The sequence below is a fragment of the Salvia hispanica genome, chromosome 2 (assembly GCF_023119035.1).
Source record: "Salvia hispanica cultivar TCC Black 2014 chromosome 2, UniMelb_Shisp_WGS_1.0, whole genome shotgun sequence".
Classification (NCBI taxonomy): domain Eukaryota; kingdom Viridiplantae; phylum Streptophyta; class Magnoliopsida; order Lamiales; family Lamiaceae; genus Salvia; species Salvia hispanica.
In genome coordinates, this window is record NC_062966.1 from 36,048,609 (window position 1) to 36,072,794 (window position 24,186).

Sequence of the window (24,186 nt, forward strand, 5' to 3'; positions counted from 1 at the left end):
TTCAATGGACAAATTTTGTTGGATATATTTTAATGACCTTTACAAAATTTGTTGGCCATAAGTGAAGTTTGATGTGTACGAAGCAGCAGATTTCTCACGGTGTGACACGTACCTTTGAAAATGTGAACACAATCTTTGATCAAACCTCAGATTAATTTATAAGATAATGTGTGGGGTGACAAATTCTTTTTGACCTTTTTGATGTTGCCAAGTCTTTTTCTACTATTGACTTCACATCAAGATGATGTATGTGGTGACAAGCATTAATTTTTGTTGTTCATTTGAGGGTTACGCTTCCATAATTTCCATGAAACTACACTAAATTATAGTACTCCGTATAACATAAAATACTAAGTATATATATACGTCTAGAATTACCATTGTATTATAATGCGTGCGATTTATTTTTTCTACGCTGATTTATATCAATTTATATGTATGTGTATGTGAATATATTCTCATTCACACACACACCTCGAGAATTTACATTGCACTTGTCATTTTCTATATACAAAGGTATAATGTCTCAAATAAGTTTGACACAATAATGGATTTTATACTCATATTTTATGATAAGGATTAAAGAAGTACTTCAACACAAAATATATTACTAAAAGACTAAAATGATTAAATTTTGTCTATTAATTAAATGGTATATTTATTTTAAGACATCCAAAGAAAAATACACATCTTTTAGCGTGGGTAAGTAGGGGGTATAATTAAGTTTTCTACCCTTATTAGCTCCCATTTTAGATCAAAATTAGATCTTTAAATCCTTGAGCCAATTACCTTGTCTTGAGCCCAAAAAAGGGTTTAACAAATTAACGCATACTAATTCAACTAATGATTTGTGACCGACATCAAATAATATATGTATACGCATAGGTATATATAAAGCAGCTAGATAAATTAATTTTCTTGGAATTTAATTTATAAAAAAAGTTATTAAAGACAAAAAAATAGATATGGCGATGTACACGCGGCGCAAAAGATCGAAGAAAAAGATGATGATGATGAATTATTTAATGGAGTAGTATTATTTTATTATAACAATGTAAATGGTGATGATAGGTTGATAAAGGGTCAAAAAGAGCGAAAAAACGAGTTTGACTAGGTAAAATTTTATTGCGCCCAGATGGAGATGGGTAAACAACCATGAGTCATCGCATTAATTTAGATACTAGTACTATATTTATTTAATACTAGTACTGTAGTATTAAACACTAATGAGACAATAAGAATGTTACTACTATATTTTTTTTTCTACCTACTGTTGGGACGTGGACAATCAAGTTAAACATGGCCAACTATTAGTAGTCGTGCAATTTACTGTTTCAGGTTATATCAAAAATAATTGGTTAATTTACAATCTAGCATTCGGAATAATTCAAACCCCAATCTATTAATTAATTGTTGGAAAAATACTAAATTATAATTTTAAATATGAATTATTGACTCCAATAAAATACTAGTAGCATAAACCGTAGTTACAAATTATTAAAACACAAATATCGACAACTGAATGATAATTCAAAACCATTTTATTAATAAAATTTGTTGGATGATTAAAACTTTAAAATAGTAGCCAAATAACTCTAAATATATACTTTCAAATGTGTGATATAATCGTTTATTTCTATATTTTAATTCCAACAAAAAGTTATATGTACGGAACCAAAAAAGATTTACACATCATGCAAAATCCGTTTAATTTATTTATTTTGGTATCTTTGGAGGAATCCCATTTCAATTGTCACACACAGGTACGAGGAATTCTAAAATTAATTTCTAACCATATAAGATCATGGAACTCCCACATTGAATTCATATGGAGTAGTAATAATTAAGATCATGGACCTCTCTATAATGGCTACTACAAAAACCAAACCAGCAGTACTTAGTGATAGAAATTCATGGGTTTTATCCTAAAATCAATTGGTGGTAGGAGGAGGAGCCCACAAGACTTATATATTAGTTTCAGTTTTCTCTTAACACCGATGTGAGACAGTTATATGTTATACTCCCTCCGTCCCACTTAAAATGAACATTTGGAAATCGGCACGAGATTTTATGCAGTGTTGTTTTGTGAGTTAAATAAGAGAGAGTAAAGTAAGAGAGATGAAAAAGTAGAGATAGAGTTATTTCCATTTTAGGAAACGTTTCATTTTTAATGGGACAAACAGAAAAAAGGAAAACGTTTCATTATTAATGGGACGGAGGGAGTATATTTTTAGTTTCAATTGTCAACCTTTAATAAATAACCAAAAGCTGGTTTTTCATTATCAAACACCATCCATATTGTTACATTAATCAACACTAATTACTGCATGCCAACTCTAATTAGGTTGCAAGAGCCTATTATTACAAAAATCAAAAAAAGAAATTAAATTTTTAAAAAAAAAAGAAGAAAAAAAACATTCAAGAGCAGTAGTAGTGATGACGATGACGAGCCTCGTGATTGGCCGGCGCCGCAAAGCACAGCGTGATCGGGCCTTTCGGGCTCGAATTCGCGTTGTGGCAGCCCGTGTGCTGCTGCACCAGGGCCCGAAAATTCGATATGCTCGCGTTCAGAAACGTCGTCGACTGCGCCGCCGCATCCGCCGCCCTCGCCCGCCGCCGCTTCGCCTTCCCCGGAGCCGCCGCCGCCGCCTCCGGGCTCGACACGCCCCTCGCCGCGTCCGGATTGATCGAAACGATCTTGTCGTCGAAGAAACTCTCTGGCGGCGCGGAATCGGGAAATCCTTGAGAGAGCATCTCCATTTCGACGGTGGCGAAGTAATCCTGCTCCCATAGATTGAAATCCTGCAACTGCTGACTCATGTCGGAATACTGATCCATTTTTTCTCTCTCTCTCTGGATTTTTAGGATACGGTTTGAATTGATGGTTGGCACTGTTATATAGGGGAGTGGGAAATTCAAATTAGGGGTTAAAATTCCGCCATTATCTCTTAAAATTTTGAGCTCGCGTCGGCAGATAAATAAAAGGAAAAAAGAGAGTCAATCGATGGGAAAAGAGGTTAGAAGCAAATTCCTCGGATCGAGACAAGATTTAATGGATAATGTCGTTTTGTGGTAAGAAAGGCAACTGCGCAGTTTCGAGGAAGGAGAAGTAGTCAATGTCATTAGCATAGTGATTAGTAAGTGAAGAAAACGTAATTAGACTCGTTATTAATCCCTTTCTTTATTCAAAGTTTTGTGCCCCGTTTCATTTAAACATTGTACTCTCCGCTGCGATGAAGACGATACAAAATTTTACTCCTACACACTCCTTCGGTTTCAAGGTGGTTGAAGCTTTTCTTTTTGATATGTGATTTAGGCCATCCACGGTGGAATGGATGATGCGACAGACGATGCATCGTCCACCACTGTGGCATCGCAGATGATGATTAACCCATCGTCCGCGCCCGATCGATCGTCCGCGGACGACTCGACGCATTTTTGTTTTTTAATTTAATTTTATTTAATTTTCAAAACCTATATATGCCTCTCACTTTTCACTTCATTTTTCACTCATTTCACTCTCAAATTCACACTACATATTCTACACTTCAAACAAAATGAATCCTGGAGATTACCCAAGTCCATTGTTTTTTTTTTAATTTCTTAGTTTGTAATTTTTTTTAAATTAAGTAAATGTAGGATTTGTCTTAATTGTGTTGTTTTTATTTATTTATTTATTTTGCTTGATATATTTGCATAAATTATATAAATACAAAATAGAAGTAAAATGCTTAGGGCGGGCTATAGTCCGCTCCATTGCAGGTGGAAGGGGCGGAGGATAAAATGCTGACGTGGCGGTGCATAGGGCGGGGCTTAGGGCATCGCTTAGTCCGTCCCATTGTGGATGCCCTTAAGAAAAATTATGTTAACTGAGTTAAGTAAAGAAATAATAACGTAAAAAATGAAAAAGGGTAGAGAGATAAAAGATTATAAAGTAATAGAGAATAAAGTACTGAGACATAAGAAATGTGTTCTTTTGTTAGAAAGTGAAATGACTCCGATCCACTATTATGGAATATATCAAAATGGTAAAATAACTTCACTACTATGGAACGGAGGGAATATGTTATTAAATTTTTGTTTTAAAAATATGAAGAGGTTAAAGTAGAAATAATACTCTTCCATGTCACAAAATAGATACTTTTGTGATTATAGATTTGCATACATTAGTAAAATAAATAAGTATATATAGAGATAAAAAAAAAATGTGTTTATTAATGGGAGATGATCCTATCTCATCAGAGACAAAAAAGTTATCAAAAGGACAAAAACTAAAGTGTGCTATGTTTACGACAAACCAAAATGGAATGCGCGTCTATATGACACAAAATTAATTAATGAAACCCAAAATTGCATTTTATTTTCTTTTTGTACGTTCTTTTTTACAATTGTGTTCATGGATGGATTGAGATTTGAGAGTAGCAGCATTTGCAGTGTTATAGTACTCCACTTAGAAGAGGATCTAATTTAAAATGGTTATATATCTGAATTTAGATGTGAGAAAAAAAATTCTGAAAACCGAATTAATATCCGATCATAATCAAATCAAAATTTAAAATTTGGTTTGGATGTGTTAATGGGTTGATACACTTGAGCATCAATTATAGAAAATTAATTTTTTAATTTTTAATTTTTTATATTGTCTATTTCGGTTTTTTTGTTTTGATTTTTATAGTTTAGATTTTGTTTTATCGAATATTTGGATATGTTTATGCAATTTCGTTGGTATATTCAGGCCAATTTTTATAATTCGGATTTCAGTTTTTTATGGACTAATTTCGAATTCCAGACTCCCATTACGCAAAGAAATTTGAACAGCTAGAGTTGAATTTGAGAACTAAAGTACTATTATAGAGAATTATCGGAATATCATGTAACTATTTATTACTCCAATATTTGTATCAAAATTCAAACACATTACAAGAATTTTGAAGGATTATAGCGTTGGTACACGTGTGAACGTATAAATTTGTTTTGATAAGAGCATATATTTTAAATTTTGAATTCGTAACTTTGAAACAAAAATTTACTTATGTTATTAATAATATGGCCCATGCATAACGAATTTTATACGAATGAGTTGAAGCTCCGGATTTTGTTGAGGATCTTTTTTTTATCATGATTCATGAGTTTACGATTAAAAAATTGGATTTAGATTTTACAATATGATTTATCGACAAGGAAATCTTGTGGGTCAAAAATTGTGTATATTAATATATGTAAGCACACGGATGCGTTACAAACATGTATAGTATTCTTTTTGTTTTTTACAATTAAAATACCTTTCAACCACCGGTGAAAATTGAAAATCAAATTTACTATTCCCTCCGTCCTAAAGTAGATATCACACCTAGGAATTGACACGGGATTTTAAGAGGTGTTGTTTTGTGTGTCAAGTGGAAAGAGAAAATAATATATTTATTTTAATGTGCGAAGAGAACTTTTTCCAAAAAAAGAAATATGATATCTTTTGTGGGACAAACTAAAAAGGAAAGTGTGACATTTACTATGGGACGAGGGGATTACTACTTATTAGATTCGAAACTCCTTATTGGTTGAGGCAACTCGAGTTGTAATTATTGACAAACTTCAATCATGCATGATTTTATTGTGGCCACCCTTTGTTGAAGGTGGTAATATCGTTTTATCACTTTCGATAAATATGAAATAAGTGATCCACAATTGGAACTCACATATGATACATGCGTATAAAATCAATTATATTTTTCCCAAACTTCCTCAAAATATTTCAACTTTTCAGCATTATTTAATTTTGTTTCGACACGTATATCCGATCAATTTCTTTTTATGAATCCAAATATATGTTCGACTAATTATTTAGTTAATTACTCGACATGATATACGCCGAAGCATAAACTAAAGAACTACTCCATCAGCGTCCAAATCAGAGCCCGACACCGGTTTGCCTCCGGTCGAGTTATCCACCCGCTACCCGTGGTTTTGATCAACTCGGAGTAATTAAAATTTATTTTAAAAAAATATAAAAAATAATCAATAATGATTCTTTATTTAACATTTGATTTAGTATTTCAAACTCTCAACCCATACTTATTGTCTACTACTTGCACGGATCGGAACCCTATATTGGATGACCGATGATGCCAGAAAGCTACTCCATTAACTAGCTATGGCAAACTACTTGGAAGACAGTTGAAGGGTGGCTTCTTGTTACGAGTATAATTAACATGCTTACTACATAATTTTTGTGTTGAATAAACCTATATACTTTATTTTATATTTCTTGAAATCTATAATGTGACCATACTTAATTAATCAGCTTGTAGGTAATTCATTAGCAACAATTTTTGCTCATAACTAGGAGGATTAATTGTATTCAAATTTGATCAAATCATACCTAAATAAATGATAATGATGGTACAATTAAAATGGGAATTGCTAATAGCAAAATTCCTCTAAATTCAACGGAATTATTGCACGAGTTGTCGAATAAGGAAAATGAAAAACAAAAAGTACTACTCCTACTACAAAATTAATAGCATGGGGAAAAGAAATCAAATTAATTGAAAAACCAATCAATAGTTCAAATATCAATCCCAATCAGTCAAGTTACATTTCGTGTTATTTACGTTGATTTTACAAAAAAATTGACAATGCATGATAGTATATCCTAATGTTCATAAAAATTAGCAAATAATGGGAAATCAAAGATTGAACCGGAACTCAAATATTACACCTAGTGAATGACTGAATTCATATAAACAAAGATCCGGCTGAGGTTGACTTCTCAGTACGATTATTGGTCTTATATATAATTGACAATTTTTTAAAAAATTGATATTTGGATTTATTAGAAAAATGTGATTCAAGTATTCAACCAGTGTGCTCAATAATCATAATGAAGCCAAAGCTGTCGAAATTGACTAATTATACAAAATTTGACTGTGTCCCTTTCTCCATTTTGCCTTTGTCATAACATAGAAAGGGGCCTAACAAAAACAAAATGCAGAAGCATTAAATTTATTTTCGATTTAGATAATTATTAATTTGACCAATTTATTTACTTACATATATCTTCATTTTACCTTTGATTTAATATTAAGTATAAAAAAAAGTCTATATCGTTTGAATTAGTGTTAAATGTAATTCCACAAAATATATCAAGGTTTACATAAAAAATACACGTAGCATTTATCTATTTTTCTCGCTCTCAATTTTCGAATTCGTAAACATATCTTTGTTTAGCTTCAAACTTAGGAGTATATTTGTCTATGTAGGGCAAATTTTGAGTGATTATAAAATTTGAGTTTTGTGACAAATAAGTAATGGACGAGAGATAAACAAGTAAACACAAATATTCCACTTTTAATGAGATTCAAATTCATGTTTATAACTAAACAAACTCACAAAAGCAAATTAGATTCTGTACAATGTAACAGCAAAAGCAAATAGACAAACGAGCAACAAATATAATCTAGGAATGAGTTGCAAGATTGTTTTAGTCATAAGGGGTTAGTTATGACTAATTATCCCATAATTAGTCATCTAGGATTTAATTGTGCGATTGAATCTCATGAACCAAATACACTATATGCTTAATTCGGGATACAATCTTGCAAAACGATCACCCCATAAATGCGTAAAGTTATTCAGGACTCTACTATGCAATTATCCTGGGATCATATTAAATATTTATTCCATAAAACTCTTTGAATTTTGATACTAGGAGTACGATTTTGTAACTAGTCAAATAAAGCTATACACGAAACTTCCTTCCATTTGGTTTATTTTTGATGGGGCATAAGATATAATGGTAGAAAATTCCACTCTCATCAGTAAACTAGTCTTCATGTCATGTGGAATATGACATGTCTATTGAAATCCTGAGTGGTTTTGACTGAAAAATCAATATTTGGACAATAATCATCCTAAAAACAGATATATTTTTTTTGTTCTGTAACACTTAAATATAGGAATTAAACTAAAATCAACTCTATCAATTAATTCAATTCGATTAAAAATATCTGTTCAAAACCATATCTTCGTCACTCAATACATACGTAGTCAATTCAAAACGAATCACGCTTTGGAAATTTTAAAACTCAACATACAAATAGTTCTAACAACAATAAATTCTCACATTAATTTTCAATATATATTTAAACTTATATCGTTTTATTCAAACATTTTTGTGTGTGTTGTAAATAAAACAATCAGACACGTACGATACAATAAACTACACTAAAAACCAACAAGAAATTGAAAATGGAAAGGAATTGTTTTCCTACCCTGTAATTGCATTTTATGTAATTTAGAAAAAATTCAAAACATTATTTTCTAATATTCTTATTCAAAATAAGAAACCAGCTGGTGAGTAATTATAGAAAAGGAGATATGTTGAATTGTAGCTATGGCTAGTAAAATTATTTACATTGACATAAATGCTAGACATACGTGTTCTACATAAGAATAAATTGGAAGCCATGAAAAAATCAAACCTTATAACACACTCCAATATTTTACAGACTTAGAGTGGTCAAATATGAGACTATTAGCATCAACTAATTGATTGCAACAACAAAATCGAGTTTACGAATGAACTGCGGCGGCTTGAATTTTTTAGATAATTAAGCGAAGTATATACCAACTCATTCATTAGTTTGCTTTTCAAGATTTGACTATTCCATGAAAATGAAAGGTGTTTACTTTAGTGACTATCAACCAAGAAAATCAAGCTTCAAATATTGCTTCTTACCAACTAACTATAAAATTCGATGATTTTCCCCCGTTTTCCTATTATGATATATCAATCGTAGTACAACTTTTCTTTCTTTAACAATTTCAAATACTCCTCGTAGAACTGTCTAAGAGCGATTACAATATATGCCACAAATCTAAATCAAACTTATATTATTGACGTGTCACATTAGTTTTTTCAGATTAAGTACAAATAGTCAAGATCACATAGTGATTTCGCAATGGCTGATTTCATGTGGCCTGAACCGCTCAGCAGCCCATTCCATGGTCCACCTCGCTCTCTTGCACTAGACGATAAGCCCCCGACCAAATAGTATCAATAATGCGAGTATAAAAAGTTGTGTTGTATTATCTCGTAAGAGTGTCCACAATAGGCGGAACAGCTACGCCACAGCCAAAAAAAAACTTGTACGCCTAGTCATCACAACCACAAAAACTCTTCCGTCACATCATCATAACCACAAAACAAAATCACATTATTTATCACATTATTAATAAATAAATTTTTTTAAAAATAATAAAAATGGGAACGGCAGCCGACGCGGAACCGCCACCGCCCCGTCCATGTTGCTTACGTGGCACCCTCCGTCCCTGCTATAGACCGCCACCGCGGTCCTATTGGTGATGCTCTAACTAGCTATGCAAAATTTGCAATCACATTGCCAAAAGCAATGATATTCATTACTCCACAACGTTATTACTATAAATCATGATATATGAATCCCCATGTAATTTCCCTCTGTTTTCATAATGAAACTACTATAGTCAACGATCATTATCACTGATTTTTTTAATTTTACATTGAATTCAAATATAGGATCTCGGGATTAGGAATTTCAGACATAAATAACATGGACAAAATAAAAGAATTAAAAAAAATCAGATTTTTAAATGGTCAACCTTTGAAATATGATTCCGGTCTTAAAAATAAAATGAGACAAAACAGTCAAAGATTATTTCACATCACTGAAATTAACTTATGACACGCATCATTCAAATAAAATAAAAATAGGAAAAAAATGAAAACAATAAAAGAATTATAGGTTGCTGTGATATTGCTGGTAGTAGTACTTATTTTCAGTTTTTATATTAATTATTAATGTCTCAATTTATATTATGTTATTTGGGTTGACTACGGAAAGATGATAACTGTTCTACTACTACAATTTTCCGTGATTCACGATATACCAGTAACAATTTTACCATTTTGATCTTGATAATATTTGTTTTAAGATAAATATTTATATTATTATATGATACACAATTATTAGCTCTACAATAAAAAAAAGTGATATAAAATAATCAACCAAATTAAAATTTTGATTAATATAGTTGAAAACTATAGCATTTATGATGTACTCCTATGTAAAAAAAAAAATTAATTAAATATTATTGAAAGTAAAAATTATTAATAAGATATTGTGAAATCAATTTGTAAAACAAACGATCACGTTCGAATCATTGAAGGCGCTGTGTGAACAATGTGATTTGCCACAAAGTGTGGTCCCAGTCTCCAAATTGACTAGAAGAAAAAAAAAAATCAATTATTAAATGTCACATTATTGATGTAGGAGTAGAATATTACGATGGCTTAACTCATTTATTAAGGTTATTTAGATTTAGATGTCATATCATATGTCTCGCTAAAGCTTGTATAATTAGTCAAGTCAATTAACATCACCAATTTTCATACGAAATATTGTGTTTGGGTAACCGGAGATGATAATCTATTCTATGTAGTATAAAAATAAATTTAGACACAAAAAAATTGCCATGCTTCAAAATAAAAATAAGAGGTCATTACAATTGATTTTGTAACCCTAAACTTATTTACTCCAAAATAAATCGGCATATTTATGTATGCAACTAAGCAAGACATTAACCGAGAAACTCACGAATCAACTCGACTTATCAACACCATCCCCTCTACCATATTTGGATAGACGCAGGTGGGGTCACATGGTTTGGGTGACCCCATTATTATCCTCTAAATACAGAAACGCTCAATTAAATTTGATTTTTTGAGCCACTATGAACTCCGTGTCTGGCAGTTCCAGTCTCTATGAGAATATTCTCCCGAATTCTTCAATGCTACCATATTGTTATTGAATAGTACTTATAGACCTGCCCAAGGTTTACCGAGCCGGCGTTTAAAACCGAAATCGTAACCGCCGGTTACGGTTCCGAACCGAAACCGTGAGAATTTACTCGAACCGAAACCGTCAGTTTTTGAACCGTGGTTCGGTTCATGTTCAAAAATTTTCGAACCGAAACTGTACCGGAACCGCGAAAAACCATCGGAAAACCGTGAAATCAAGTCGGAATCACAAAGAACCGCAAAAAATCGGCGGTTCAGAACCGTAAAAAACCGTCGAAAAACCGCCAGTTCGGAACTGAAACCGTAACCGGCGGTTTTGGAACCGGAACCGTAACCGCGAAACACCCTCGCGGTTCGGTTCTGGTTTGTTTCGCGGTTACGATTTCGATTCAGTAATTTCCAAAACCGGAACCAGCGGTTCGAATCGTGAGCACCTCTAATAGACTAATACTGTACTTATTACTACAATTTTTAATCTATATAATATCGCAGTTTCGTTACTCCAATAAAAATATATGATGACTACAAATGTAATGGGCTTCTTAAAGCCCAAATCAAGTCCAAGTACCAAAAAAAAGATTTCAAAACCAATTATTTCCATTTGTGGGCTGCAAAATAATTTGTAGCTCAAAGCAAGCCCAAAGCTCTACTGAAATAGTATCATTTCCACTAATCTCTAAAAAAATAAAAAATCAAAATCGAAACAAAATTCTCTAAAAAGCTGAAGGTATATTTCTTAGGCAAGTGCTGTACCTATGTTATAGTCTAGCCGGATCTGATGTTTATATCTGATACAGAGGAATCTCAGGCTGCAATATTCTATTTCACAGCAGCTTGGTGTGGTCCCTGTAAGTTTTGATATCAAATGTGTCTGATAATAATTTCAATACAATAAGGTAACTAAATTGTTGATACAATTGTTGGAATATCCTGCAGGTAGATTATTATCACCCATGCTTGGACAGCTCACTCAGAAGTATCCACATGTAACAACTTATAAAATAGATATTGATAAGGTTTGATGCATTCCAAACTCTTTATGTCGTCTAGTTCTCTCATTATCTGCTCATCCGATGGCTTTATCTAAATATCTAATGATATTGTTAACCTTTGGGAAAGTGCAGAAAGGGCTGGAGAATGCAGTGAGCAAGTCAAATATTCACTCTGTGGTAAATCCGACATCTCTTTTTATTCTTAGTTTCTTCTACTATCTGAAAGACAGAATAACATAATAATGAACTCATTCCTATGATGGAATAAATGTTAGTGGATTCTCCTGTACAGGAGTATATGTTTTTAAAACAATTCTTGATGGTTTCATTTTTCAATTAAGGGTGATGATTTGAATTGTTTTTAAAACAATTCTTGATTGTGCATATGATTTTTGAACTTGTGGACTTGGGTGTTTGAATGTGATTCGTGTTATGAAAAATAAATGTGATAGCCTAGCCAGGCCTTTTAGCCAGTTTCTTCAGCTGTGCTCTTCTTTCTTTCGATGACTCACAGGAATGAATACTGGCATCTGGTTTCTACATACTTCTTGAACTTGGAGGCCGCATTCCAAGGTAATCTGCTGTATTTGTCTCATACTGTTATTTAATTGTCAAGTTAGTAATAGAATTTATTAAGGTAATGTAATGGCAAGAAAGTTTGATCAATTTTGCTGCAAACATGTGTCTGAACAAGATTTAGTATATTCATTAGACCAAGGTGTGCAGGGAATTTGGATTGAATGGAGTGGCCCAACTGCTAATTAAACTCCAAAAAATATTGAAGCTCAGGGAAGGACGTACTCACTTGTTATGGAATTGTTCTCCAGGAATATTCTATTGACTCTACAATTTGTGGATACTTGATTTATAGGTACTATATGACAGTAAGATGACTTTTATGTTTACTGTTAATTTTTATTGTTTACTATTCCTAATTCCTTGCTATATTCGACTCTCATTGTGCAAGAAACATGACTATTTGATTATATTTATGATGCAGTGGGGAATGTTTCTAGTTCGACTTGTACAACCGACACTTGTACGGACTTGGTTAGGCTTACAAGGTAAATTTATGATGTACCCCTTTTAAGTGTGAACTGTGAAAAACTCCCTTCATCCATACTAAGTTGATACGAAGTTGTGTCGTAGGAGTATTTTTTTTAGGATTTCCCAACCAAATTGAGTTATTTTCTTTTTGAAAAAAATATATCTAATCACTTTTACTTTATTCAATCATCTATTTTATTCTCTCCATCTTTCTTACTTTATTTATCTTTCATACTTTTCAACATAATTTCTTAATCATCGTGTCTATAAGTTTTGACACAACTTAGTTGTGACAGAGAGAGTATGTTATTTGTGTGGAAGAAGTATATCATCTTTCTCAAAATGCTTCAAAAATAATTTCAAATGACTTGTAGAAATTCCATAATAATTTTTTGGCTTAGCTGTGACTGACAAATGATGATAAACAATCAAATTTTGTACAACCAACTAAAGTTATATAATAATTTATTATATTAATTATACATTTAAATAATAAAGTATAGTTTGTGGACAAGTTAAAAAGGCTTGATTAGCCTTAAGCCTCATTTTTAATTATTATTTTTTTTATATTTGAATTATCTCTATTGTTTTTCAAATTTGAATTAAAATATGCATTAATTATATTTTATGGTTCTAAAAAAAGAAAAAAATTATACACAAAACATTAATATATGACCACAATATTATGCATGTTCCATGTACTATATATGCGCTTATATATTTTAATTAAATGTATAATAAATAAACTAAATAACTTAGTTTTTGGTTGTTTGTCACAGATTTATTGGTGACTGAAACCCAATTTGATTATGCATTGGTAGAAAATGATCATTTGTGTGGGTTAGTTTCTTCGTGGTTCATTTTCTAAAAAAAAAAATACTACCTCCGTCCACGAAAATTTGTCCCATTTTTCCATTTCCGTCTGTCTCCCAAAATTTGTCTCATTTCACTTTTACCATTTTTGGTAGTGGACCTCATATTCCACCAACTCATTCCTACTCACATTTTATTATAAAACTAATACTCCCTCCGTCCCACTTTAGGAGTCCCGGTTGAGTTCGGCACGGGTATTAAGAAATGTAAAGGAAAGTTGGTGAAAAAATATAGTGGAATGTGGGTCCTACCTTTTTATATTAGTTTTATAATAAAATGTGAGTGGAAAAAGGTTAGTGGAATGTGGGGCCTATTACCAATTATGGAATATTCCAACCGGGACTCCTAAAGTGGGACATCCAAAAGTAGTAAACCGGGACTCCTAAAGTGGGACGGAGGGAGTATATAAAAGTAGGACCCACCATCCACTAACTTTTTCAACTCACTTTCCATTACATTTCTTAAAACTCGTGCACGGTCAAACCGGGACGAATTTTCGTGGACCGAGGTAATAATCATTTAAAATAAAATGAAAATTAATGCACAATAATAAATTAAAAGAGATAAGAAGAAAGATAAATTAAAATAGTGATTGTGGATTTGTATTATTATTAATGTTTAATGAGTTTTAATGGTGGATCATATAGTATAATGATATAAGTTATAAATAAATTGATATAGGTGGGTAATGAGTTATGGACAATTTTTCTATAAATAGAATTATTTATACTCCATTTGTCCCAAGTTATTTGAGTCGTATCCTTTTTGAGTTGTCTCAAGTTACTTGAATCATTCTCTCTTTTTGGCTAAAAACAAAACATTTAATCTCACCTACTTCATTCTTTTTCTTACTTTATTTTCTCTGTTATTTTATTTAACTCACTAAACACAATTTCCATAAATCTTGTGACGAAAAGAAACGCTCCAAGTAATATGAGACAAATGCAGTATTTTTATGGGAGGTGAATGGAATTTAGAGACGTTATAACCTCTAATTATATTTACAATAAATCTATGTGACCAAATTTTGTACAACCAAATTCTTGTTTATTTGACAAAAAATAGGTTTATTTATAAATTTAATTAAAATATTAGATACATATATAGTACATGGAAAGTGCATAATATTGTGGTTATATATTTATGATTTTTTATAATTTTTTTATTTTTTTAGAATTATATATGTGACTAGTGCCTACTTTAATTCAAATTTTAAAAATAATAGAAAGAAAATTCAAATATAAATATAAAAAATGAAGTTAAAGGCTAATAAGTCTTTTTAACTTATCCACTTACTATATTTATAATTTTAATATATAACTAATACATCAAATTATTAATATAACTTATATTTATAGTTATATTTACAGCACTAGCTGTCACTTCTTGACTTGGCAATTATAGAAGATATTGCGCTAGTCATTTCAATAAATTGCACTTTGAAAAGAAAAGGATGATTCAGTTGGTTGGACAGAGGCCTATTATACCTATAAATGCAATACCTACGCCTCTGCGTCAGCAAGACTGAAATGAAAAGCATACATGAAATGATTTAATTTCATAGAGCCATCTGTCAAAATAGAGATTGAAAAATCATTCAGCTATTCCCGTCCTGTCCCAATCCTCTTTTCATTTGGAATTGGCTATTTTCCATTGGCATAAATGGTTTATTAGAATAATAATGGTGAAAAATCTGAAAATATATGGTAGCAGTATTGGGAAGGAAATTAGTAGAAGGAAAATAAATGGGGAGAGAAGATGCATGGCTTTGATTTGACCTGACAATAGCAGAGGTAGATAGGTAGATGTAGTAGAAGGTGTTAAAGAGACTTCACTAATGGTAAGAAAGTAATCCAATAAGCCGCCAAATTAGAAAACAGAAAGAAGATGCTAGTTGCTAAAAGCCTGACCTTGATAGGGATGGATGCGATGAGACGACGAATACCAAATCTCTCAGTCACTTACTAATCACTCTTGTCTCTCTTACACACACATTAACTCACATACTGAAACTTCAAATTAATGCTTGGCTTAGTGTTTTGGGCCTGCAATATTAAGAAAAATTTGTCTCTCTTGTTGCTATGAATATGAATTCAAGAGATCCCATTTTATTTTAATTTTATGCCACTTTTTTAGGGTTAAGTTGGACAGCTCCGAATTGGTTTTGAGCCATGTACACAGAGAAGTACTGAGAGAGTTGCTTGTATGTAATCAAATCCTAGTGCATCACCAAATATCTGAAACCAATTAAGACATTTTTAGATTGATTTTGTTCGTAACATGGATGTCATTTTTAGATTGTTTTAGTTCATAAGAGTTTATACCCCTCGAATGAACTAAAACGATATTAAAATTAATTAATTGGTATCTAAAAATGACATCCGTGCATGCATTCGATATAAATCTTATTTATGAGAATCTAGACTCTAACATAGTTGCACATGAATCATATACAGTAGAATTTATTACTAAAAAGAATGAAGGTTTCTAATTTTTCATTATTTGATTTTCTTGCATGATAACATTAGCTTTGGGATTTTTGATGGTGTAAACTGTAAAGCTTAAGTGGCCCAAATCAATAGAAAACAAAAGAGTTCAAATGAGAGTTAATATAGGGGGTTTTTATCACATGTCGCTAGCACATAGTTTGTATACACATCTATGTATTATCCCCACTAACAAAGTATAGGTTAACTGCCAAAATTCATTTCTGCATAGGGTGTGTATAGTATATACTATTTTGCAAGGTATATATGTATTCGACATAATTGAATATTTCCGAGAATAATGCCGATGGATGAAAGTTGGACCAATAATTGTGCAATTTTGGTCCTAGTCTTCACCACATCCAATTATGGAATCATCCTCAATTACTTTGACCAATTGACTGGCTTCTATTGCTAGATTTACCCTCTTCCATCTTGCTCTTTTCATTTCGATTTTGAACTCTTTACCATTTTCTGTGACAGGGACGAAACATATCATGTGTATACCAAGTTGTCTCTCAGAAAAATGGTCAGTTCCTTCTCTCCCATTATAGAGCTGTATTTTGTGCTTTTTTCTCTTTCTAATCCCAACATCTCTAACTACTATTTCAATGTTGGTTGATTCCTGAGTATAGTTGTCCCTTGCAATTATATGAGCTGTGTGGTCTTCTCCTTCATTATTCTGACCGTGCTTTATTTCAATAATTACATTGCTGGAGTTCTAGTTTTATCATGGTATTTTTTTGCAAAAGTTCTAGTTTCAACGTGGATGAGACGTATTTTAACGTAAAAGTCGTAAAGTAAGAGATATTAGAGAGAAACAGTGGTTATAGTATTATTAGCTGATAATAAAATTCATCGTATTAAAAAAAAACACTTGTCATAACTGTAAGTTGATTAATTTTGATTGAAAGAGTAGCATGAAAAAATATGAATATTAATTCCGGATAAAATGTGTATTAGAGAACTTAAATACTTATTGTTATAGGAGAAATGTGAAAATTAGAAATAAGGGTTTATTGCTCCCTCCATATATTAAAAATTATCTCATATTTTCATTTCCGTATATCAATCAAAATTAGTCTTATACTACTAAAAATCAAAAGTCATTCTTAATTATAAACTAATATTTTAATCTGTCTCATGCTTTAACCACTTTATATCTTTTTCTTTCATATTTTACAAATTTTGTGTTGAAATATGTGCTGCCTACAAGTAACAAGATTGTTTATGGTTCGCCGGAGAGAATGCTATGTTAAACAATAGTAGTAGTTTGTTCCCTCTGTCCTAACTAAGTTTAATCAAAACTTTTTGGTCGAAAATTAAGAAATTATGTTGAAAAGTAAGAGATGAGAATAAAGTAGGAAAGATAGAGAGAGAGTAAAGTATGTGATGGAATAGAGATGTTTTGTTTTTTTCTCAATTAAGAAAATGACTCAATTTAGTTAGGAAATTGTAAAAAATTAATACGTATAACTCAATTTAGTGGGGACGGAGGGATGATCTGGTAATAGTAATTCCTGTAACAAGGTATCTAAACTGCTCCCAAATTGAAAATCACGAGGCTTCATGGCTATCAATCATCACTGCATTTATATATGTCGAAAAACAGATTTCAGAGAGTGGACCATGTTGCTGGTGAGTATTATTCTTTGGTGCTAGAGAACAAGAACCTTAATCACGTCAAACATTATTGGTATTCTTCTTTAAGACTTATTCGAATTTATGCTGCTTTGGAAGGAGTACTATTTTATAATCAGATTCCAATCCTAGGAGTGCTTCTGCAATCTCCCATAACTTTGATACAACCTCCTGCAGGGTGCCCGCACCCTTTTGTTGCACCACATTTCTACATTTGCTTTATCAGTTAAATAGGTTAATTCTTACTATCAAGAGTCATAATACTAGTCTTAATAAATACTCTTTCAATCCGCCACTAGGAGTCTTATTCCTTTACGGCACGTGTTTTAAGAACTTTTAAGAAAACTGGGTGGAAAATAGTTAGTGGAATATGAATCTCACTTGTATATATTGGTTTTAAATGAAATGTGAGTGAAATGAGTTAGTGGAATTTGAGTAACATTTATGATAAAAGTGAACCGGAGCTCCTATTCGCAGACGGATTAAAATGGAAAAACATGACTCTTATTCGCGAACGGAGGAAGTAATTAGTAAAAAATGTGAGATGCACTGTAAAAAAATTTGGGTTAAAGTATTAAATGAGTGGAGAATAAGATCCACCAATAAAAAAGAGAAGGTTACTAACAATGGGCAATGGGTTGCAACTCAGTGGCAATGTGCAGCTGTATAATCTTGAGATTATGGGTTCAAAACCCACCACTCAGACTTTCGGTCTTAATCCAGAATACACTTATGATCAAACTTCTTACTGGAATTATTTGAAAATTTTGATACTCTAAATTACATTTACCCACTTTTTACTACTCCACTAAATTACAGCAAATTGAGCTCTTTGATTCATGAAAGAACAAAACAGAGATGAATATGGAGTCCGTTGGATATCGGAGAGCCACCACTCCTTTTACTTTTCAGGCTCTCCTGCGTAAAATTCAGTACCCTCTGCCAAAAGTAGCAATCAATTAGATTTTATTTTATTTTATTTTATTTGTATATTTATGACATGAATTCTCTTTTAATTTCTCTCAAACTCAATTTATTAATGTCTATTAAGTTGATACTCCATTTCTTTTTTTGTTTTGCACAGAGTTTAGAAATTTAGATGCTTATTGTACTAAATGGATTGATAATAAAGTAAATAAAATAAATTTAAACGAAAATTTTGAAAATAAAGAAGAAAAATAAATAAAATAGAGAATACAACCTTCTCCCCAGTCGAAATGTTGGTAGGCTCACATTTATGAATAATAGATGCTCCATTTAGGAAAACGATAGTGTAGTGCTATTTATCCAGGCAGCCTACGTTGTTTATATTAAACTCAAACAACGAGCTACACTTATATTCTAAAAATAGTAAAATATACACTACTCATATAATTTAATAACCCATAGTTATCGCTTAATGTCGTGTGCGGAGAAATAAAATGCAGGTTAATATGGTTGGCCATGGAATAGTCGCCACGTGGCACTTCCCCGTTAATCCGTTATGGCTCTTCAGACACGGTAGCCTATAATTCTAATTTGTAGAGGCCGGGCCCACCCCTCCGCCACCATGTGAACTCCTCAGTCTCTCTCTCTCTCACACACATACACAGAGTATATATGTAACTGTACGTGTATGAATGATGTGTAGATCTTTTCTTTTGTGGTCCTAAATGCCCAATTTCCATAGAATAACATGATATAGTGATATTTCAATCAGCATATTGCACATGCTCTCTTCCTTTAAGAACCAACCTATAATATCTGAAGAATATTGCAAATTTGCAAAACAATTAATTTTATTATTTTTTGAGTTGTCTTACATTTTCTTTTCCAATTTCACTTGTGTGAATGTATACAATAATAGGACAAATAAAGTATTTTATCTGCCATGCAAAAAGTTAGTAGTGTTACAAATTGTAGTACTCCCTTTGTCCCATAAAAGATGTTAACTTGTGGGACGGCACGAGATTTTAGGAGGTTTTGTTTTATTTTGTTTGTTAAATGGAAAGAGGAAATATAATTTTTATATTTATGTAAGAGGGAATTTTTTCCAAAAAAGGAAATTTGACATCTTTTGTGGAACAAACTAAAAAGGAAAGTGTGACATCTTTTGTGGAACGAAGGGAATAGTATAATATATTTCTACCCTAAGCCAAAAGCATCTAATATTCCAAATTAATTTGCAAGTATTGTCATTTATTCCATCACTATGAGAAAATAACAATATTACTACTCCTACAACACTACTTATGAAATTTCTCTTTATAAAAGAATTAATAATAATTATCCATTTATCACATGGATACTCAAGTCTCTAACATATTTGTAGGGGAAAGAATTTCATTTCCTATGAACTTACTCTTTATTTGTGCAAGTATAATAAATTTATAGATCCAGAATTATTATCTATTGTAAAACTCCATTGTGTTTCGAGCGAGTCACACACAGTTTCTACAACCAATATTTATTACTACTACTAAGTAATTTGTCCAATCAAATAGTATAAAATAAAATGAACAAAATAGAAGGCCAATTAATATTATCAAATCTCTATTTTTCTTTATATATTAAGCTCCATCAACCGGTGAAAAATCGGTGATAAGAAAAAGCTTAATTGTCGCCATTTCCAACAAAATTAAGCTAATTAACAATTACCATCCTGGCTGATACTGAAGCTAATATCCGCAATTAATTTAATATTTTTTCAATATTAAGCATTAATACAACCCATTGCATTTAACATGGAAGCACTCTGCTTTATTTATGATTCATCACAATTAATAAAAAACTATATTCTCTATCATTATTATCACTAAGTTTTATCAAGAAAGTGGAGACCTCTGTGGCGCCCCTTTTCTTCTATTGCCAAAAGATAGCATTAGAAATCCCCTCTTTTTCTTGGATCCTCCATATCCCTCCAAAATGGAGCTCGGGGTGACGTGGCCACCCTCGTCTGCCACGTCAACCCTCAGGTCTTCGAATTGAGAGATGGAAAAATCCGAGTGGTCGAATTTGTACAGGATTCGTGAAAGATTCTCGCCTTGGTAAACCATGTAGTCGACCTGTATTCATTGATATTTACTGGTGAAATAAAATACGAGATCGATCTTATCTTGAATAAAAGCAGTGGAATTAAGTAAAGTGATTTCACCTTGCAAGAGAGGGAACAGAAGTGGAATGGGTCCTGAAGAATTCTGTCACACGTGTAACACGAATTTGCAGAGCCCTTGCAAGATCTTGATTGCGCCCTTTGATTCAAGAATATCACTTTGGCACTGTTTATCGTGTAGGGCTGCAGCAATTTGTTACCAAACAATAAGAAAAACATTTATGATTCACAATTTTTTTAGTTTGATCAAAAATGAATATTCTATAGTCTCTACCTTTTTTTTTCCTATTAATTTCTTTTCTCTTAACGCACGAAACAAAATTGTACTATATAAAATAAACCACCTCTATATGTATATTACTAATATTTAAATAAGATCATCACATTACACATCATTTCATATAATGAAACCAAAACTATGGCAATGCACCAGTCACATAATGTCATGACATTTCGTTTAATGAAGCCAAAATTGTGGCAATAGCATTGAATTGTACAACTATTTATAGGTGAATGAATTCTATTAAGATGGATTCAAACCTATGATTAGATATAATCGTACTTTATTTAGTATTCATGCAAATGAAAACAATTTGTCAATGTAATTACAATTCTATCTCTCTCATATGATAGCATTATGTAATTCAAGAATCGTAATTCAAAAACAAAGATTGTCACAACAAGCATAGAATTATGGCTCTACTGGGAAATAACATGGTACCCACGTTTCCACCAAAAGAATTAGAAATAAAAGAAAGTTGGTATTGTTTTGTGATAACAATAATTTGAATACCTGAATGTATGAACAGTCGATGAGCTTTTCGAGGTCGTCCAATCTGATCACATCTTGGTAAACATATCTCCTTACCTATACTCATCATTGCAATTATATCATTCTCTGGGCGACGTTAGATTCGTTAAACAAGATAACATGTGACAATATGAGGTAGGCCAAAATTGGGTTTGTCTAGGATAAATTAGTGATACTGGTAGAGATGGAATGTAATTGTGAGATACGTTGTAATCTTGACATTATAAAGCCGGATCGGCCGAGCTTTCGAATAAAAAACAATTGAGTAAAAGACAAGAATAGACATGAACTCTAGTAATGAGTAATCCGGACAAATAAACATTCCCATAATGGATTATATAGAGTAAATTAGTAGTACTAAATTTTAGATTATTTATGCTTCTGCATGGAAGTCTGTACTGGCCTAAATCGTTACTTATCAAAGTATCATTATTTTCAACCAAAATTAAACATGATTAACTTAAATATAATCAAATTAACCTGAAAGTTCAACAATTATCGAACAAACCTTTAAATTTGTCATATATTTAACCAGAATTCGATTGAACTTCACTAGTTTAGCATTGTTATTACCTAACTATAAACAAGAGTCAAATAAACATTAAATGTTGACAACTAACATTCTTGGAAAAATAAAAAATAATATGGGGAAGTGTGGACAAAATAGACAAAGGGGTCAAACTGTGGTTTTGAATGAAAGCAACATGTGAAGAAATTGGATAGTATACACCCCTTCTAAATATGGCTATAAAAACAAGTGTTTAAAGTCGTTGCCAACATGTCCTATAGTAATCTTCTTACAACTCATTTATGACAACCCCAATTAACACATGTAATAACAAAACAGTACCCTCACTAACCTAAATTCCGTACTCTTAATTCTATTCATTGTTACGACAAATGTTTGTTCCAAACTTATCAAAAGCATATTATAGAATAGTACATTCAATTCAATCACACATTCTATTCCCAATTTGTTCATCTTTATCTTCTATTTCAGCCTTACGTTCTTGTCATGATTTATTGACCTAGAATTATCATTTGTTGCTACCTAATTTTCTTGATTTGTCTAAATTGAATATTTATATGTGCATGAAACTGAAGAATTGTATTTATTCAGCTCAATTAATCGACTGTGCTTATTTTTTCCATTTCCAAGCTTAATTATACTCCTATTAATTTTCGAAAATTTGTCAATATTACCAATCGAAAATTCTCAATTTAATTTTTGAAATTAATCAGTATTTTCCTGAATTCATGATGTTGAGCTGAGACCAATTGGAAAAAATGATTAATTTGAGAAGTTTTTGTTTCGAAAACACAATGAGAAATTATGCAAGATGATGATTGATGTGTATGCTAAAACACACACACAAAACACACACACATGTATGTATAGTTGTAGTGCATATATTCAGCTCAACTATGCTGGGTTTTTCAATTTCCAATGATTGCACTACAAAATGATCTTGCAAAATTGAAAATTTCTCAATTTAAAGTCATTGATTTTTTTTTCAATATTTAATTTTGAAACTTATCAATATTTTCCGAAATTCATTTTGTTAGACCAATTGGAAATTAGGAGAGCCAGATAGATTAATTTGAGAAATTATGCAAGATGATGTTTGAATAGTTAATAAGGTAATTAATAAAAGTACCTGAAGGAGAGGGTGGGAGGGGTGATGAGAGAGAAGGCAGTGAGGGCAAAAACTCTGGCAACAATTCAAGCAGAAAATGTTCTTTTCGTTTTTCCTGCAATTCTGGTGGACCCCACAAGCTGCGAAGAATGATTCCGCCATTAAACCTTCAAGCCATGCAGGCTTCATCTCTATACTATTCTTCTTCTTCTTCTTTCTCTTCTCTTTCTCAAAAACACACAGTGAAGTTTGAGAGCAAATTATTTTAAATGTGAGGAAATGAAATGAAAGAGTGTTGGTGGCTGCTCAAATAGCCTAATTATATACTAGTACGTGTGTGCATATGGTAATGTTTATTTTTCTATTTTTTTATTTTTGTTTTTTCTTCCAAACTTATTCAGACTATGAAGTACTCCCCCGTTCTACCATAATTGTCACTCTTATTGTGGGCACGGATTTTAAGAAATGTAAAAAATAATTTGTTAGAAACGTTTATACAATATGAGAATCACTTTATTATATTAGTTTTATAATAAAATATGAATGAAGTGAGTTAGAGGAATGTGAGACCTACTTATCATTTTATGGTAAAAATCAAAGTGTGACAATTATTGTGGGACGGAGGGAGTACTCCTTTTGTCTATTACTAATATCAATATGAGATTTTGATACGAGAAAATGTTGAGTAAAAATGTTTTGAATTTAATATTTAGTGAGTCATTAATTCGATATTATTAATTAATTTTTGGGTGAAAGATAAATTGTCAGAAATAT

At 31.7% G+C, this 24,186-nt stretch overlaps 2 protein-coding genes and 1 long non-coding RNA gene across 6 annotated transcripts; 1 reads left to right on the top strand and 2 right to left on the bottom strand.

Annotated features, from left to right (window-relative positions):
• Positions 1 to 2,258: 2,258 nt before the first annotated feature.
• LOC125207727 lies at positions 2,259 to 2,959 on the bottom strand. Its single transcript, XM_048107192.1, has one exon. It carries the CDS (start codon positions 2,836 to 2,838, stop codon positions 2,419 to 2,421), a length of 420 nt encoding a protein of 139 aa, XP_047963149.1. The 5' UTR covers positions 2,839 to 2,959; the 3' UTR covers positions 2,259 to 2,418.
• An 8,591-nt stretch (positions 2,960 to 11,550) lies between these two features.
• Positions 11,551 to 18,925, top strand: LOC125204424. 4 transcript variants are annotated; one of them, XR_007173567.1, is made up of 9 exons: positions 11,552 to 11,561; positions 11,632 to 11,682; positions 11,771 to 11,850; positions 11,959 to 12,003; positions 12,341 to 12,399; positions 12,553 to 12,697; positions 12,827 to 12,890; positions 16,716 to 16,761; positions 18,693 to 18,925. It is a non-coding gene; the product is annotated as an uncharacterized LOC125204424 (long non-coding RNA). The 4 variants fall into 4 exon arrangements; XR_007173566.1 differs by lacking the exon at positions 18,693 to 18,925 and adding an exon at positions 15,883 to 15,949 and having other exon boundaries at positions 16,716 to 16,962; XR_007173568.1 differs by lacking the exon at positions 18,693 to 18,925 and adding an exon at positions 16,868 to 16,962.
• A 1,594-nt stretch (positions 18,926 to 20,519) lies between these two features.
• On the bottom strand, positions 20,520 to 23,688 carry LOC125203249 (protein RGF1 INDUCIBLE TRANSCRIPTION FACTOR 1). The gene is made up of 4 exons (XM_048101559.1): positions 23,434 to 23,688; positions 21,758 to 21,832; positions 21,007 to 21,147; positions 20,520 to 20,917 (listed from the first exon to the last, which is right to left on the bottom strand). Exons 1-4 carry the CDS (start codon positions 23,599 to 23,601, stop codon positions 20,678 to 20,680), a joined length of 624 nt encoding a protein of 207 aa, XP_047957516.1. The 5' UTR covers positions 23,602 to 23,688; the 3' UTR covers positions 20,520 to 20,677.
• Positions 23,689 to 24,186: the final 498 nt, after the last annotated feature.